At 40.3% G+C, this 19,423-nt stretch overlaps 1 protein-coding gene across 2 annotated transcripts in view; it reads left to right on the top strand.

Moving 5' to 3' along the window:
• MAP7D2 (MAP7 domain containing 2) overlaps nucleotides 1-19,423 on the top strand; it is an 81,697-nt gene that overhangs the window by 33,612 nt on the left and 28,662 nt on the right. For both annotated transcript variants that reach the window (XM_036379187.1, XM_036379195.1), the window contains exons 2-3: nucleotides 11,209-11,286; nucleotides 14,500-14,663. In XM_036379187.1, coding sequence (XP_036235080.1) covers nucleotides 11,209-11,286; nucleotides 14,500-14,663 — 242 coding nt within the window. The remainder of the gene's footprint in view (nucleotides 1-11,208; nucleotides 11,287-14,499; nucleotides 14,664-19,423) is intronic.

Here is a 19,423-nt window from a genome sequence, read left to right on the forward strand (position 1 = left end):
TAAATGCTGGGCTGGTCTTTGAAATGAGTTCTGGTAGCAGTGAAAAGAAAACACTGTGCTTATAGAGTACATATGTACGTGCAAGGGCCTGTTTGTGTCTAAAGGCTCTAAAATGCTCGTGCCGTGGGAACACCAGCTGAGTCTCCGTGGCTCTCCCTGGTGCCTGCAGTGCCTGTTCCTGCACAGGGGTTCCCTGAGCCAGGGCAGAGGCAGGCTTGTCACAGCCCTGAAAGCTGCAGCTGTTGACTGGAATATTAACTCTGTCTCCCAACTTGTTCCTCTGTGGGCCACGAAGGTCACAAAAGAAGGTAGGAGACACCAGTGCAAAGTGGAGTTTTCCTTCATCCTGTGTAGTGTTGTCACACATCACTGCAAAAGTTCAGATGAACTTTGACAGAAAATGCTGAATGCAGGATCTGATCTCTGTGCTAATGCCCCTTACTGCAGAGCTTAGCGACCCACTACGTTTTAATTGGCCTCTTTGTGTTGGCTGCAGTGTGCTGTCAGGCCTGTATCGGTGTATGTTTTCATCTTAGCATATCATTTAAGCACTTTGTGTGCAGTTTAGTCATTTTATATTCTGATTTATCCGTTAATTTTATAGATTTTTGTAAATCTTTGTAAATGCTCCAAATTCTTACCCGGAAAAAGCCTCCTTCTTTTTGAGATTTGAAAAATCAGTGGATGCATAATCCACTCACCTCTCTTGTGTGGAAAGTCTGAGTATGGTAGATTATCTCTATAATTCTGTAGGTTAAGAGCTCCATGAACAGTGTGATTTGTATTCTGAGTTTGCATAAACAGCTAATATAATTTATACTGGAACTCTGAATAATCCTCTGAGAAATTAGAGATTAAACAAAGATGTATGTTTTTCAGTGCTAAAAAGGCAGACTTAATCTTTTTTACATTTGTTAAGGTAATGAATCTCTAAATAAATTCCACTTAAGAACATTGGTTCACATGACTCTTTCAAGGGATGCAGAAATGTTCAGCCTTATTTGTGTGTCTGTCCATCTCCTTGCTGTCTCTTGCCCTTGAAAAATAATCTTCCAAGTACTAACCTAATAGATCTAAGGTCTTCTGTTTCCATAAAATGCAAACATTGTCAGAATGAAGCAGGATTTAGGCAATAGGGGTGGGTCCCAACATGTCTCCGTTGTCACTGTTCCCTAACTGACCTGGACTCCTTCAACACCAGCCCCATGCTCAGATGAACTTGCCTGGGTCAGTTAAGTCAGTCTCTACTTTGGCCTATTTCCTAGACTTTTCCAGACTTCTAGAAGCTCCAAGTAATTCAGACCCTTTACTATAGTTCAAGGGTAAGAGTTGAATGAGGTTCTTGCTTTTGGAGCTCTGCCCTTCAGGAGGCTTGATTGGTTTCTAACAGAGGCAGCACTTTGTGTGCACAGTGGCCAATATTAAATTGTTGGACCAAGAACAGTCATAATAAATGATTGTTTAGAGATGCATACATATGTACAAAAGGATGTATGTAAATGTAATATTTTGTTTTCTGGGGCAGAGAGGTTGCCAGCACATGGACAGGTCTCAGCAATGTCTTGCAGGTGGACTTGCATGCACTGAAAGCTTCATGCTTGGAATTCCTTGAGTGTCAGAAGCTCACAGCTAAAGCACAAGTAGAAAAGTAAGCAGAAGTCCCAACAAGGACATTAGCTCTTGATGGAAGACCTAGAATGATTAGATTCTCCAATGAGACTGACTGCATAAATGACAGAGGGAAAAATCATGTTCTGGATTTATAAGGGTATTTGGAGTCCACCACTAAATTATGTGCTTTATTAAGAAGTATATGTAGGGGCTAGACTGGGAATGCAAAACCAGGAGCTGGAATACACTTTGATGAATTGACATTGACAATAAACATAGTTAAAACCGTATGACTGTATGTCCATACATAACGTTATAAACTTCGACTATGTTGGTGTAGTTCATTTACTAAAACACAAGAAAAAACTTTGAAACAAACATTTAATTGTTAAAGCTTTTCTTCCTGTGAGGATTCACTGTGCGTGTTCCTAGAATAAATTGTTTTGATTCTGATAGTTAATGAGCGTTATCCCTGAAATAAATGACTGGGAAATATAATTAGTGTGAAGCTCAGCAAAAGCAACATTTTAACTGTTGCTCCTGAGCTTAGCCAAGTCCACAGAGGATGAAGTTCACTTGATCATGTGTGCTGTGGATTAATCAGCTTTGCTTCTTTTTTATTTTGGAAGCTTTTGCCAAATCACAGGGAAAATGTACTTTCTAGGTCTGATGCTGGTAGCTGCTTCTCTTTGGAATAATACATTGTTTCAGAATGCATGGGGCGTGGGTAGAGAAAAATGGAGGTTATTTAGGTCAGTCCTTGATAGCTGCATGTCATGTTAGTAAGTCATTAACTATTTTTTTGATATATATATATATATATATATATGGAAAATTGCAAATGGATTCTTCTTTTGTTAAATGCTTTATATTCACTTTGCGGACCACAGAGAGCAGAACAGAAGCATCCTGGAGCTTTCTCCAAATCTTCACTCATGAAGGACAGAGTATAGTGGTAGATGAAGGTAATGTTAAAAACTTAATTTTACTATCTAGGGGGAAAAAAAAAGTCGACGTGCTTTAGTAATAAAGGACATGCTGGCAACACCTCACGCCTCCATAAGCATTGTTAGGAGCCAAGTGTGTTCTTGGTTCTCTAACTGTATCTTTGCTGCAACTCAGAGCAAATCCCAAAGCCACCAGTGTCTCTTTTGCAGTTTCTATTAAATAAGACTTGAAATTAAAACAGACCTAGTAAAAGGAATCTGCAGAACATCCCTGTACATACATGTGCAGTGGAAGGTTGATGGTCTATGTTGCACTGTACAAATTGCCACTTCTGAGTGGTCATGCACCAAGCCTCTATTGCCCAAGTGTGAGCCTTTGATTTGTAGATTTTTGTTCTGTTTTGTTTTATCATTTCTTCTAGGATTGTCTTAAATATTTTTAAGGACTGTTTTTAAGATCATACTGACAAATCCTTTTCATTTTCACTTCAGACTCCAAAAGAAAACTTTCTGGCTGAAGTTGGTTTTAGAAGCAAGCTGTAAATTTTTGTCATGCTTTTGTTTGGGTACCTAGACATAGAGGTTAATTACCAGTTTGATTATAGGATTTTAAAAAATCTTTATTGCCTGCCTCATCTGCAGAGAGTCACTTTGCTGCAGAGATCCATGGCCTGCAGAAAGGCCACAGTGGAAGGCAGGATGTACAGGGACTGCTGGGGTTTCCTCCAAAATGCTGTCCTGTGACCCTTGAGTCAGGTGAAATTAGAGATTTGCAGCTGCTGTGGACTGGTGCTGTGAGCAGGAGCTCTAGCAGCCCAAGAATGGCCTTCAGCAGTGCACTTCAGTGCCTTGAGCTGGGCAGCTTGACATGTTCCATGTAGCTGTCACAGTGGGAAAATCATTCCAGCCTCCCTCTTGTCTGTGGAGCTGAATTTGAATGCTGGGTGCTGCTCTGGGGGTGCCTGGCCTGCGGGTGGAGGCAGGACAGCTGCCCCTGCAGAGGGGAAGGTGACTGGGGCTGCATGGCCCACAGAGCCTGAGGACAGGAGCTGAGCCCAGTGTGCTCCAGGTTACCTGGGTGCTCACATCTGGGAGCTCTCTGTGTTCTACTGACAACATTTGCAAGCACTGGCTCCTGCGCCCCTTGGTTTTAAATGTGTTTAAATGTGCAGCGTGGGTGCTGCTGTGAAGGCTGGCTCAGGTGTTCAGCAGCAGAATGAGCTGTGGTGCCCCCCTCAGTGCAGCCCCTCAGTGCAGCTCAGCTCAGCTCCTCGCCCACCGGGGGCTGCCCAAGGCTTCCCCCAGCTCTGGGTGCTGGGCACAGGAGAGCAGCTCAGGGCTCCCTGGCTTTGGCTGTCTCTGTGCACTTCAGCTGTCGCTGGAGAGCGCAACGCAGCAGTGACATTTGAAAAGCATGAGATCACTATTCAGTGCCACACACCAGCAAAGCCAATTAACTTGAGCAGGAAGTGGGTTTAATGTGCATTTGGGGATTACAAGCCAGTGGAGGTGGGAGAAATGGGTACTTACAGTTCCCATCTGGTCTGCTCATGCTAAAAATAGCTGAATTTCTCAGTGAGATGCTGGTGTTTCACTAAGCTCTGGTTATCTAATACCTAATAATCAATATATAACATCAGCAGATGTTGATACAGATGTGTATTGTCAGTCCAGAAGCACTTTTAATTAGAAATTGAATTGTGCTAGACTACACTGTACACATAAATACAGCTGTATGTGTTCATGTGTGTTTAACCTGAGAGAAAGACACTGTAAAGCACTGGTTAAACCTTCTGACTCCTTTCTGCCTGAGAGGTTACAGAAGCACATAAGTAAAACATCAGTGTAGAATACACATTGGACAGAGTGCTGCTGACTACACCTGTGCACTACAGATCCAAAGCTTTTTTCCTTTTGGCAACAAAAATTGTTACAATGAAGGGAATTTCTTTCATTTTGATGTATATGTTCCTAAAATGAGGCTGTTCAGATTGAATTTAGTGTGATGGAGAAACAATTTTATCTGATCCTATAAAGTTTCCCTTAGATAATTTGGGCAAAAGAACTGTGACTTGAGGTCTTTTGTCTTACACTGAGACTTTTTCTTGCAAAAGTCAAAATACAGTGAACCAGGCAAGTGATGTCTACAGTACTTATAGCTACTCTCCTTCCAAAAAATGAATTTTCCATTCAGTATCATAGTACATGAGTGATAGGACCTTTTTTCCAGATTTGGGTGGGGTAAGCATGGACTTCCTGATCCTAACAAGGTATTTCCATATCTTCTGTTTTAACACAAGTCATTCTGCTGAAGTCAGTGAAACTAGTCTGTGCAAGTTTATCAATGCATAAATTACAAATACATGTTGGGACTATTGCTGATTCACGAGATAGGCAGTAAGTGAATGAAAGAAGAAAAGTATTTCAGCCATGGGAAAAAAATTTCATTTTGAAATGTTTATAGCTTTGGGGTTCATAGGTTTGCTTGTTGTTTTAGTGTAAAATTTCCAGCTAGTGCCACCTTGGCAAACCCTAGAAGTTTCAGAATGTTAATTGTGGATTAGAAAGAGTATTTTTGGTGAGGTTTTTTGTTGGTTTGTTGTTGTTGTCGTCGTTGTTGTTGTTTGTTTGGGTTTGTGTGTGTGTTTGTTTGTTTTTATCCTTTTCAGAATGCACAGTGTTTCCTTCTAGAAAGTTGCTGGGCAGGCTATAGAAGGGAAGATGCTACCTATAGATGCCACATGGGTCTGGGGTCTAGGGCTGTTTGAAAAATACAGCTGTAAATGTTCATGTGTGTTAAATCTGTGAAAAAGACATTGTCAAGAACTGGTTGAGCCTCTGGACTCCTTTCTGCCTGAGAGGTTGTGGAAGCACATGGATAAAACATCAGTGTAGGAAACGTGGACACAGTGCTGCTGCTTGGTATGGGCTGTGTGGGGGCTGTATAGCAGGGACCTGTTCAGTAAACTAAATAAATAATAACACTAGATTAATTATATAGTGTTTTCATAAGTAAAAGCATTCTGCTAATGTATCTTACCATTCTCTGAGTGCTCTTGAGGTGCATCTGCTGTGTCTGCCTGATACTAGAGTCTCCTTGGGGCACTCTTCGGGCTGCACACACATTTGTACACAATCCCATGGAGCTAATTAGGTGTCTGTGGGCTCGTGCAAAACTGAGAAGATCTGCCATTAATATTTTAGCAGTTGTTTACTCCCCATGTCGTAATTAAGATATTTATGTTAATATATGTGATCACAAAATGATGTATATATACTCTATGTATCATTTCAAGGTTATTTGGCCAGCATTTTGGAGCAATTTCACCTTAAACTTAAATAAACATACCAGTAGGATATATTTTGCTACTGCAGTCTTGTGTAAGTACGTTTTACAGCTGAAGTTCTTGATTCAAATGGATAATTTGAAAGTCCAGGGTGGGGGGAGCAGGAGCATAAGGCAGGTGTCCTAGTTGTTTAACCAGAGCATGCAGTCCCCAACAGCTTCTCTGTTCTATCTGCCAGGCCACCTCTCAGACAATTAGCCTGGGGTTCTGAAATGTCACTGTGTTTGGCAACTGTTTGTCTTTAATGACTTCATCCACTTAACATCTTTATAACAACAAGTAGCCATCCTGGTATTTTAATTAGACATAATGGACAATGCTCTTTTTCTTTTCTGGTTATATTTGAAATCCAGCCTGGCAAATCTAAAACTAAAATTAAGTATCTGAAACTGGGGAAATTCTGATTCTTTGTATCAAGATTTTTGAATGCCATAAAATAAAGAGCTTTTTTAATTAAAGAAAATGTGAAAAAGATAATTATCAAACAGGACAACCATCCACTAAATCTTACTGAACCTACCTGCAAAGCTCTTGTGGTGTTTGCATGTCGCCTCTACCTGAAAGCCTCTCAGCTTTAAAATTAAAATTTAGGAAAAGTGCCTTTTGCCAATAGAAATTGCCATCCAGGTACAGTCACACACAGCTTTGTAACTATTCTTCCCCTCCAAGTATAGTTAATAGCTGAAAACTTGAATATTTCTTCAGTCAGTAATACCCAGAGGGAAACAATGACAGGTGGAAAATGTCTGTTCATTATTATCTCAAAGAAGAGTCTCAAGAGAGACAAAGCAGGTTTTAGGGAGCAGAATGTCAATTTTATAGATGAAAATTGTTCTTTGAAACAGCAGAGTTTGCCAGCAGTACAGTTGGGTGTAAGTGCAGTGGTGTCCCAGGCAAGGCCACCCACTGGCAGAACTGCATCCCAACTGGGAAATTTCACTAATTCAGCAGCATCAGTGCATGTTGTGGCCAAGGTCTGAAAGTGTTGGGCAATGCCAGATAGAATGGACAAAGGTGTAAATGTCTTGAATGTGGTCATGCAGGATGGCCAGAGGTCTCAGTGTGTGGAACACCACAAGAGCTTTGCAGGTACGTTACGTAGAGCTGGTGTCAGATACCCAGCTGACATTTCTTCTGTCGGGGTGCCCAACAAGGGCTTCAGTATCTGTCTGTATAAATATATTGTGAAACCAAATACCATGGGGTGTAAGAGAGGACAGGTGGGAGTGTGGGTTCAATAACAAAGCAGAAAATAGTAAAAATAATAGAGACCTTACCTGCTGAGAGTCATTCAGGTATGAATTTCAGGAGAGGAGATGCCCAAGCAGCCTGTTGGTCCTTTTGAAATGTAGCCTCAGCTTCCACTAACCTCATTGTCCTGCTTGGGTACTTGTTTTCTCACCAAAAACAGGATATGGATTTTAAAAGACAGAGGTTGCTATGTCTCATCAGGAGAGGAGAGCCTTCCCCTGCCTTGAGCAACCACCAAGAGGCTTTCACAAGCAGGATGTGGAGCAGAGCAGTGTGTGTGGACATGTTCTGGCACTGTTTCATCAGTCTGAATAGGTTTGCCTTGCCCATAAAAAAGGGTTGAAGCAGTGATTAACATGTTGGGTTTTACTTCTGTGAATATTTATTTTGAGGTAACATGGAAGTAAGTATTGAAGGAATCCTGCAGCTTCAGCTGTTAGATTATTGCTGCAGGTCTGCTGCTGACATTTGAACTGGTTTTATGTTATGGTGTTTTTCTTTAGAAATGCTCATTGTAATAAAGTCCCAGATGAACAGCTGGCCCTCCTCAATCAAAAAATGAGGCACAATCTCAAGGAATTAGCCCAGTGCCTAAGTACATGCCTTAGAGAGTGGGGACTCTGTGCAGAGGACTTTTGGGGAGGGCTGTGAGATAGAGTAATAAGCAGGAGCAATTTGTACGTGTGCATTTCCTGAGAGTAAAATCTTGGATCTTTTTATTTGAGCAGTTTCCTTATTCCTCTGCAAGTCTGGCAAGTCTGGGAATAAACATTTCTTAGGGAATTTTCCACCAGTATCCCTTTGTATTCATTACTCTGGTTGGCAGAAGAACAGCCAGCCTGCGTTTACATCCTGACTCTTAAACACGTTGTTAGCTGTTACGTGCCTCTCTAAGTGAGGGATCAGAGGCTTAGCTGTAAATATGAGGAAGGCTCAGGATAAAGCTGCGTATACAGACTTAACCCGAGGTCACAGCTCAGTGAGAGCGACTTTGCCGTGGGGTTTTGCTATTCATTCAGACCTTCTCCTGCCCTCTGCTGGCAGTTCCCTGCTAGGGGACAGGGATGCCCTTACACTATTCCCGGGATAGTTACCTGTGCCAGCTTGCTGCTTGCAGTCTGCTTTGCCAAAGGGATTTGAATTCCTGTCATTAATGAAATTCCTTGTCACAGGTAACTGCTGTGCCCACTGCCTTTATAATGTTACCTGAATGTTATATGAAGATGCATAAAGTAGTCATTTTGGCCTTTGAAAATCATCTCCATGTACAAGCTATCACCCAGGGTTCAGTTATTCTGTCCTTCAAAACTGTATTTACTTTCTGAAGTAAAGTTTCTGATTTTTGGCAGGCATGCCGATTTGCAAAGTCAAGTACTTGAGTTAAGAAATGCCAGCATTGAGGATGCCTGTGGTATTCTAATGCTACTCTTGCCATCTTGTGTTTGATGCCTGTATGTATCAGAATGCAGTTTTCCTCCACTGTTTTATTGGTGGGTTGTTTTTTTTTTTTCATGTTGGTGTATTGCATATGTAATGAACATAATTCTGTGCATTTGTAGTTTTACCTGTGACGTAGCCAAATGTGGAATGCTGTTCTCCAAAAAGCCTTCAAGTATAGTTTTGTCTACTTTCCAGTTTCAGAAAGAAAGTGCAAGAAGCACTAATAACTTTGAACTTGGTTCAACTCTTATGCACTGAATGAATAAGCAAAGGGACCTAAAAGGAAAAAGTGTAATATATATGTAAGAACAGGCAAAATAAAAATTGTACAGACTGTTTCAATTTGGATACATTCTCGTTCTTTAATATGTGACATCACAACTTTGGTTATCTTATAGTATTTTTTGAATTGGGTTGAGATATTCAAATGCTTTAGAAAGCCAACCTTAAAAATTGTGCATCAGCTTTGGATAGCAATGGGGTTGTGAGCAAGGCTTTTAGATCCACTTTTACACTTTTCACTTTTTTGTTTGTGAAGCAATCAAATTAGAGATGAGTTAGCTGTGATTTTATTGCTAGGCATAATGGGATGCATTTTTGCTGGTGGATTTCTGAGATAGTTATTGTAAGCCAGGAGAGTGATGAGAATCAATGCAGGATTTTGTGAACATAGTTCATGGACATAGACTCCCTTGCTGTTCATCTCCATGCCTCCGTTTATCCCCATTCTAGTTTCTGTACTTTAGGTTCCACCTCTCCATCTGAGTTACATCCTTTGCCACAGAAGACCTTAACTTGTGCCTCTGCTTGTTTCTTTCCCTTTCTCCAGCCTCCTTGTTCCCAAGCTCAGTCTTCCATCTTTGGGCTCTTGATCCACCAGAATTTCACATCCCTCTGCTGCTTCTAGCCTGAGTTGTAGGCTTCATGTTTGTTTGACATTGAGACCACTGAAAAGCTTTCCATTGGAGCTGTAAAATACCTATGCTGAATCACCTTCTTGGCTACTTACTGCAGGCCCCTTCAAAGCCATAGCAAACCTTTGCCATGGCTGCTTTACTGAGCTGCCACCTCTTGTCTCCTTCTTCCTTGTCAAATCTGAAAATAAATGTCAGCCAAGTGAGCAAACAAGTGGACTAGTATAGAAGTAGGATGAGTCTTTGGTAATAAATAAATATGTATTTGACCCAGAAATTGAGTTGTAATTAACCAGCTGGGAGCTATAATCACATTTTTCCAGGGGCCTGGCTGCCTTCAGGTAATTGCAGTCTGTGTGTGTTGAGGAGGATTAGAGATGGTCTTTGAAGGTGCTGCTTGGGGAAAAGCAAGCTGTTATTGTAATGGGGGACAGCTGAGACCCTGCCTTTGTCACCAGGGGCCACTCAGGCTGGCTTCAGCTTTCCTACAGAACTGTGCATTTTAGAGAAAGGTATTTCCTATGCAAAATTCTTGCTTCCACAGACAGGATGTCTTTGGAAAGGAACCTGCAAGTGTGATGTTTTAGGAAGGTAGTTGGGGTTACAGTCTATGTAAGTTTTCCATTCATATTTATCTGATAAAATTAGCAAGTGCAGTTCTCAGAGCAAAAGGAAGGGGACTTAATTAGAATTCAGTAACTCAGTAGGGAGCCCAGATAATGACTGCAAATAATGTAAACTGTACTGTGAGACAGCATGCCTGTTTGCACTGCTTGCACCTCAGGAGATCCTGAGCAGAGAGGGAAGGGAGGGCACTGGAGGCCATGTCAGCTGTTTTAAGAGGATGCCATCCCTTGGATGGTCTGTCAAGGCACTCATTGGTGGCCTTTCTCCTGCTGTTGCAGAAGGTCCATCTTAGGTCCCTTTGATGCTTGTTCCAGGGCATGCAGGCAGGTGACCCCAGGGCACCTGATGTGTCACACTCTGCCCTCCTGCCTCCTTAAATTGGGCTTTTCAGCTGCTCATGCTGTGCAAAAGAGCTGGGGTGTCTGGATCCAGGTACAAAACATCCTTAGGCAACCTTGTCCCAAACAAGTATCTTACTTTTAGATACCAGCTCCAGGAGGAAACAAAGTGTTTCCTGCCTGGGAAAGAAGGCAGCAGGGCTGCTGCTTCTGTAGCCTCATCCAGCAGTAATTGCTGGTTGTTGAAATGCTGAGCAAGCAAGGAAACTGGGGGGCTGTGGTCAGCCATAAATATATAGGCTGGGACTCCCTAGCTGCTTACTGCTTTTCTGAGCTACCTTTTTCTATCTAGCCAAAACATTTAAAATGAGCTCGTTAACAAAGACAAATGCATGTTAATTGCATCCTTACCATTTTTCCCAAGGAGGTCTCAGATTCTGAAGCAAGCACTACCAGCATGCTTGTTTGCTCTGAGAAGAGGAGTCAGGCATTTGCACTGAGGAGCCGTGCTTGGAGTTCAGCAGTGGGTGGGAGGCTGTGCTCAAGAGGTGCCCGAATCCCAGCTCATTAACCTGCCCACGTACAACAGCAAAATTGGTTTTGTTATTGGAGTTCTTAAATGCAGTAGTTATGTTTTCTTTTTGATGGATTCTTTTAATTTCTTTTGGATCCTTCTTTAGTTTCGCTTAACAGCTTTTTAAGACTTTTTTTTTCCCCCTCCCTCTGTCTTCAGCTATTGATGGATTTCTGAAAACTGATGAGAGACAAAGACTGGCAAAGGAAAGAAGAGAAGAAAGGGAGAAATACCTTGGTAAGTTGGCAGGAGGTGTATCTATTATTTATATAGACGTTTTAATAGGCTTAACTAACTAATACAGCATTTTCTGTGCTCTGATTTTTAAGTCTTGTTGTTCAGTTTGTTCCTGGTTTTTATCACTTCTTTTAACTTAAATTATAGAAAAGAATATTTTTGCATTTCCAGTCAAATATTTAGTATTTTATATGTACAAGTTGGCTTTCTTCTTTGATTTGTGAGCCTTTGAATATAGGTTTATGTTCAAGGTACTGCTGTTATGATCCTGGTTTGTGAAAATCCCAAATAAACCTTGAATAATACTCAGAATAATATGTAGGATGATTTGATAAAATAACCTCAATTTTAATCTCTTTGATTTTAGCTATATTGAAATATATAATAGAGTTTTTAAGTGCAGCAATAAAGTATGTACTTTTCTGTAAGTTGTAAAATGGTTAATCTTTCAGGAGAATGCTTATGTTATTCAGGAACTGAAGAATGTTTTTGATCAATGATTTCAGATTTTGTTTAAAACAATTGCTTATTTTTAATCTATTAATATGACCAGCGAAATGTTGAGAGAATTGTAAAATAGATATGTAAAAAGTATAAATATATATTTAAGGGGAGTGGGTGTATACACAATTAAAATATACATATATGTGTGTGTATACATATATATACACATAAATTTAAATTTTCTGTTCAACATTGATTTGGACTTCCTATATCTCTCTATGTATATAAAAAGGTGTTAAACAGTTAACTTCACTTTTCCTCCTTGTAATGACAAGAAAGATCAGTAGCACTGTTCCTAGAGTTAACCTGACAATACCTAGCAGAAGGAATTGTCAGTGTTTTATGATTTTTGCAAAATTTAAGGTAAGCATATATTTTGAGGAAATGTCAACTAAACAAGTATGGGCACCTGTCAGAAGAATCATGGGAAAATACTGTTTTTCTTGCAAGAAATAAACAAACTGTTGACCATTTCTTTGCAAAGTCTGGGGCTTGAGACCAGTGACTTGAGATTTTTCATTACCATGGGCTTGGTCAGCACGATTCCTTTTGGTAGTTCTGCTGAAAATCTGCTGCTCTTTAGTACTTAACTTTGCCCAAGCTTCTGTCTATCTGGGACTTACTTCTCTTCCAGGCATGCTCAGTGTAGGCTATTCTCTTCTTTCCTTCTGATTATCCCTTCTTTTCTGGTTCCCAAGAAAGTGATACGGTATTAGATTGGAAAGGACTCAGTGTAGAAGAGATGAAAAAGAAACTGAAACCTGGAGATTTTGGGAGTGGTTGGCCTAGGGGATTTGGAAGGTGGTGTCTGCAATTTTCTCCCAGACATCATATATGCCTCCTGGAAGCATATTTCTTAAGGCTATTTCTGTAATGGGGAGCTTTGAGTTTTGGTCACAGTTTGATTGTCAGAATTTTCTTTTAGAAGTTCAGAAAAAAGCAGCATGTTCCCCCAAGGGTCAGATCTTTAAGCAGTCAGCAGGTACTGTATAGCAATATGAAGTAACTTTTTCACCCGAGCCAAAAGTCATTAATCACTGGTTTAGCATCCCTAAATTAAGCAACAGGAGTTGTATGTGTGTCCATGATGACAGAATTGTTTACTTCTCTGTCCAGAATCAGTCCCAGGTTTCATCTACTTACTCAGAAGGTAATCTTAGCACAATCTCTGGACACCTCACTTTATTTTTGGTTTTTATGAACTCCAGCATGCTTTGTCACCTGCTCTACCTGATGTGGCTAGCAGTTGGAACAATTCATGCCTGGTCACTTGTTATCCACTGTTTCTGAGGTAACTTCTTCTGTTGACAAGTCTGAACTTCATGCATTCAATCCAGGTTCACTGCATCACTGACACTCCCCTCATACTGCCCTGTCTTGAGTGGGGAGGATGAGTGGATTTTCATAGGACAAAAGGGGAAGACAACATCAACTGTATTTCTGACAAGAATAAACTAGAAGGTGTTCTGGAAAGCAGGCTGGATTTGAAGAAGAAGTATTGTAGAAGGATTCTGTATTCAAGGGAAATAAATGGAATGTTGGAAAAGGATCTGGGTGTTGGGAAGACTCTGGCTTTCACCCAAGGGAGTGAGGATGGAGTGGGGCTAAGAGGGACAGAAAGTCACAGCTGTGGTTAAAGCCTGGGGGCAGGAACTGAGGGGAAAAGGCTGATCTGAGAAGAAGCATTTGGAATGGCTGGACAAGAGCCTAGGAACAGTGGGAGAGTTAGAAGGGTGATGTGCTGCAAAAGGAAACAGGAACTGAAGAAACACAGGCATAAGTGAGCAGGAAGAAGGACTAGCTCTTATATAAACAGTATTAATTCTGGCTTTCCCTGACTTTCAAGTTCTTAGCCTAGCAATATTCCCTCTTTGATATTGGCTGTATGTGTGTTGGTATGTGACACTACAGGCTTGTGTGTATATAGGCATGCTTACAGAACTCCTCTTTCCTGCCTTTTTATGGAATACACTTGCATGGGAAATGAATTTTTCCTCTCAATTTGCCATGTTAACTCCTGCTACTTGTTTTATGTACACCTGAAGCAGCAGTCCAGTATGTATTGTTGCAGTGTGAGTTTCTGAAACATCAGGGTAAGGTCCCATAAAGATTATTGCTCCAGTTGGAATAAACAGCTGGGCAAAACCTCAGTGACAGAAGTAATTTTTTTTTCATATGAAAAGGCAGAAGTGGGTAAAGATGTAGAACCAAATAATGAGCTGAAAGATGTATTTTCAAAACTTCATAGAAAACATAGCATATATTGTCTGCATGTGTCTGTTTTAAAGGCAGCTCTGTAACAAGAAGCACAGTATTAAAGAAATCCCAAGGGCTTTTGCTTCAACATATACAGCTGATTTCCTTCAAAGATTACTAGGAGTATGTCTGAAAAAAATAATTTGGCTTTAAGCTTCAGAGGGACTTCAAACATAACAAAAATTTGCTAAACTGTTCTGTACACAGTTTTTTACATAGATAAGGGGTACAAACTGGCACCTTGCGTACAAGGGCTTCCCTATTTATGTATTTAACAAATTGCTTAGATTTACTAATCATTTCAGCACTTCTGTGCACTATATTTTTAATCTCAGTCAACTAAAACCCTGTCTACTTGCATTTGTTGTTTTACACTATTGTTTCATGTTACCAAATAATTTTAAAATAGAAGAAAATTTGCATGATGTGAAATGCACCTTTTCTCTGCACAAGCTGCTAGGGAGCAGCAGATACTGGAGAAGGAGAGAAGAGCAAAACTTCAGTATGAAAAGCAAATGGAGGAGCGATGGAGAAGGCTGGAGGAGCAGAGGCAGAGAGAGGAGCAGAAGAGAGCAGCTGTTGAAGAAAAGCGGAGACAAAAGCTTAAAGAGGAGGAGGTGAGGTCCCCTGGGAGATGTATGGGAGCTCTGAACAGGGCTGAATATTGACGTGCATTAAACCATGGGGGGTGGGAGCAAGACTGGAGACATGTGAGCAATTACTGCAGGAGCTGCAAAGCACATCACCACAGTTGTTAGGAGTCTACCACTGTACATCAAAAACGCTTTCCAAAACAATTTTTAACATTTTTTAAGATCTTCTGGAATAGTCATTCATTATTGCTAACATATCTGGGACTCTGATTGTCAAATATAAAACACCACCTTTCTGGAAGGAAGTCTTTAAAGATGAGTGTTTCCAAAAAGGGAAAGATTCTTCTTACTGTTCTGTTTACTGTCCATGAAAAAGAAATAATGTGTTGTTCCATTTTTCCTCCGTGACAGAATCTCAGAAATTTGTACTTAAAGCACTGAAGAATCTAGGCTGTTTTCAAATTCTAACATAAAACAGAATCACATATTTTTAGGCATCTTCAAGCTCTTCCTCTCTTCTAGGCTCCCTGCTGAGATCATTTAAGGTTCTTTTTTTGCTCTAGTGAGTCCAATTGCTGGTGTAGCTCTCTGAATGCAGAGTGTGTGTGTATATCTCTGCATGACATTATGTGGAGAACACTAGCACTGCTACCCGCAACTGATAAAGAATTCATGATTTTTGGAAAAGGGGGCAGTGGTTTAAAAAAAAAAGAAAAGCCCAAAGAAAATATTTTCTCAATTCCTAGATTAAAAAAGCTTTAGAAATCCACAGTTCTTAACCTCCAATTTTCTGCCCCCCTGTCCTTTCATCAAAATAACTTTGCAGAACAGGTAAAACCCTTCTGCATGATTTCACAATAACATACAGCTATTCATTGAATTTTTTGTTTGATTTTTCACTTTACTTGAAGAGAAGATTGCATCCTGTCATTTGTTGTTCAACTTTAACATACTCATTATGGCTTCTATGTAATGGCAGAGAATTGATTTAAAAATATTTTGTTATGTGTTTTGTTTCAAATTCTTTTAAGAAAAATGAGAAAAATTGAAACAAAGGGTAGGAGGTCTCTCTCTTGTGGTAACATCATTGAAGTCATGTGCTCCTTCCCCAGCATTTCCTGCTGTAATAACCTTCTGCAGCTAAGCAAAATCAATTCCCTTTGTGAGGGTTTTAAGGGGAAGGGGCAGAAAAACATCCAAAACCCTGTCTTCAAAATTTTCAGCAGAGCAGGACAGAAAAGCAGAGAGGTGTAGGAAGAGCAAGTATCCACCAGCTTTCTCTGCATTCATGGTTTGCCTTTGCTGAAGAAAGGAGAGCAGAGTTGTTGGATGTGAGAGGCAGTGACAGGTCAGACCCAAGGCATCTGTTTAGTGGGGGATGACCCCATCTCCTGTGGTAGCCTCCTGTACTTCCCCAGAGATGGAATAAGAGGCTGAGCACACTGTGATGCTTTTCCCAAGCACCAGTGAGCCTGATCCAGCTGCCCAAGACACTGCACGTGTGAGGGCAGGCTTCTGTAATGGTGAGAGAGAGGCTGATTCCCAGTGTTCAGTCATCATGTGAGTACCACTCCTAGCTCTGCTCACCAGGCTGGTCCTTTATGCTTTAAGTGTCCAAAGTCTTTTTTGGAAGTTAAAGCAGGCCTAGGTCTGGATTCTTTCCCTTTCCTTCCCACCCTTCTCCTCCCCCATGCTGAGGAGCTGAGAGAAGGCTATGTGGGCAGGAGGACAGGAGAGGATGCTTGCTTTTTGGAGATGGATTAAACCGTGGAAGGAAAGTCCAGGAGCCTCTGAAGGAGAAGAGGGTGCACAGGGGAGTAATCTATAGAACAGGGGAGAGTGAGAGAAGAAGGAAAATGGGAATAGAAGGCATCCCTCCTAGATTCCCTTCACAGTTTCTTGTCCCTCATTTCTCAAATTCTGTTTGAATTCTACTAAAGGATCTGCCAGTTTAGTCCCAACTTCCCCAGCCCTTGCTCTTGTGATGGACCCCTCAAACTCGGTGTGCATCATAACAGTGGAGGTCTGAGTAATGATGGTGATGAACTTGCAGCTCCCTGGGCATTTGAGTTACTCACTGTTTGTGAGTAATTTTGGCCATTTAAGACTGTCTTTACTGGAAGAGCTTTGAACATGTATTTCCCCCACCTGGGGTGTGGGGGTGGGTGTGCCCCTGTCAGTGAGCCAGTGTGTGCTGCACCATCTTCTCCTTTCAAGACCAGTTAACACTAGCTGGGTACTGGAATACCCATTTTACTTGCTTATCAGCTGTCTGAAATGACAAGTAGAGAGATTTTCTTCCTTGCTTTCTGCCTTACTGGTTGTCCTTTATAGTTTCCCTGAATTGTTTTTCCTTGTTTTTTAAACAGAGCAGAAAGTAGTGCACGTTCATGATAGGAAGAGGTGATATAAATCTCCCTGTACAAAATATTGTTGTTGCATCTCAAAGAATCTGACAGGACTAGATCTTAACAAACTGTGGGGACTTGTTGTCTCCTATATCAGAGCATCCTATGCTTGACTGTTTTGCTTGCAAAGGACTTCTTAAAGTGGTGGCTAAAATTTGATTTGTTTTGCTTAGTTTCCCCTACAGTGCCAGATAAGGGATGACGGTTTTAAAGTCTCTCTTGGTAGAAATCAAGGTATTCTGTCAGAGTTCTTTGGGGCAGCTGGAGGTTGTTGCAGAGCACAGTGAAAGTGTCAGATTCTTCAGAAGGAACTGAATAAATAATGTTTAGAAATTATTCTGTCTATATTGACTGCATTTTTCTTATCTACAGAGGTCTTCAGTATCACTGCCCTTCCCTTCATATAACTTTTAAAGCCGTCCACTTCTTTTAGTAAAAGCAGCCTTGAGGAAAGCAGTGTGTTGTTCTACAGAAGTGATTTAAAATTTTCTTATAACAGGGAACTAGACAAAAAAAAAAAGCTAGTCCTTTCTTAGTTAAAGTAATTATTTTCCCTTTCCTGTCTTGAACTTCCATGTAACTTGGAAATACCTTGTAAATAGATGTCTAGCTGTACACAGGTTATTGGGAAGAGATTGTTTGGTGCATGTGCACTATTTGTTACATTTGTAAAAAGTATGTGCTTAGACACAAAAGAGTGAAAAACTCTCAAGATGTTGTAGCTTTAATTACTTCCTGTACTCCACTCCAAAGATGAGCCAACTGATAATCTCAGGAAACAGTGAGCTGCTTACATACAGTGCTCTATATAAAGTGAGGAGGAAGAGATGGTTTGGGACTTTTTCAGATGTTTGTCTTGCAGATATAAGGAGATTGGTTTAGAATTATTTGCACAAATTATTTTAAGTCATAATACTTGAAACATTATTTTTTCCTTGTCACATCTGTGTTATATTTTACACAGAAAAAAGGAAATAACTTACTTGTGAGAAAACAAGTCATTTGGCTAAGTTTTGAGGGGCAGGTTTTTGTTTGTTTTTAATTCAGACAGTACAAGTGCTCATTCTATTGCTCAGGCTGAGGAAAACTTGTATGAGTAACTGGATTTTGGAAAGTAATGTATATTTTAGATGTTAGCAGTAAATAGCTCTCTATTGTGATTTTATTCATTCTTAGTTTAACCTACATGAAGTGCTTGTGCATTATAAGGTTTGTGAAAACTCACTATATCTTGAGAGCAGACATTGTTTCCTCTATCTGTAGCTGTTAGAGCTCCCAAATGAGATCACATGCATAGTCTGATATGATTTCAAGAAAGTGCTTTACCTATAACATAGACTGGAAGGGTTTTCTGCATTGTTTGCTGATGAAGGAAAGCTTTGTCTTGTGGTTTAGTTTTCATCATGGAACAAATTATTAATGTATGAGTTGTTTATGCTATGCTTGCTTATGTCTTATTTTCTTTGCCTTTTTAGTTCTGTGCCAACTTAAAATATTTTTAATAACTATCCCTTCTTTGTGAAAAGAAGCCTTCGTGATGTTCTTTATCTAACCTATATCTGCAAAGGTTTTGTGAGTTTTAATACTTATATTCTGTAGTGCTCTAATGAAAGGTTCTTTGCAAATGAAAATGAATGATCGTCTCCAAATAATGTAACTGAAGATTTCAACCTCAGATTGTAGGTAGCATGGGCTTTGAAATGAAATGTATGAAATGTAATTTAATTTCTTTAATCTATTTCAGCATGAATTTTATTCTTGAAACAATATTTTGATAGTAGGTGGTATAAGTGTATTCTATGGTTTGCAAACTATAGAAGATTGCTTACTCCAAGCATTGTTAAACCCCCCCCCCAAACAAGACACCAAACAGAAATAATTGAAACATGACTGCTTTAGTCTTATCTTTTTTGATTACTGAATAACAATATTCATTAGAAATGGGAAAAAAAAAACGGTTCTGGGAAAGAGTATACTTTAATGAGAAAGAAATGGGCGGGTGATTTTCCTTGGTAGAAAATGTGGGTAGAAAGATAGATTGGGGCAAGCTGCATAGTAGAAGAAAGTGGTGGAAAGAGGCACACTGCAGAGAGGAGCTGGTGATGAAATATGTGAGGTTTGGAAAGACTAATAAAGGGACTCAAACAGAATTAAGTTAGAGATGTTGGGAGCTAAAGGTAAAAAAGCACAAACTTGTAAGCAAAGCCTGCACACACAGGATTTAAATGTGAAATCTGTATCATCAAGTAGTAAGAGAAGAAAGGAATTCTGTAGCAAACTAAACCAGAGAGGACTGACTTCAGATTCCAGAGAGTGGAAACAGATTTTTTCCTTTTCACAGGCAGGGTGTGTGTAAGAAGGGAATGGGGTGTTCAG

Source organism: Molothrus ater, chromosome 2, assembly GCF_012460135.2.
Source record: "Molothrus ater isolate BHLD 08-10-18 breed brown headed cowbird chromosome 2, BPBGC_Mater_1.1, whole genome shotgun sequence".
Taxonomy (NCBI): Eukaryota; Metazoa; Chordata; class Aves; order Passeriformes; family Icteridae; genus Molothrus; species Molothrus ater.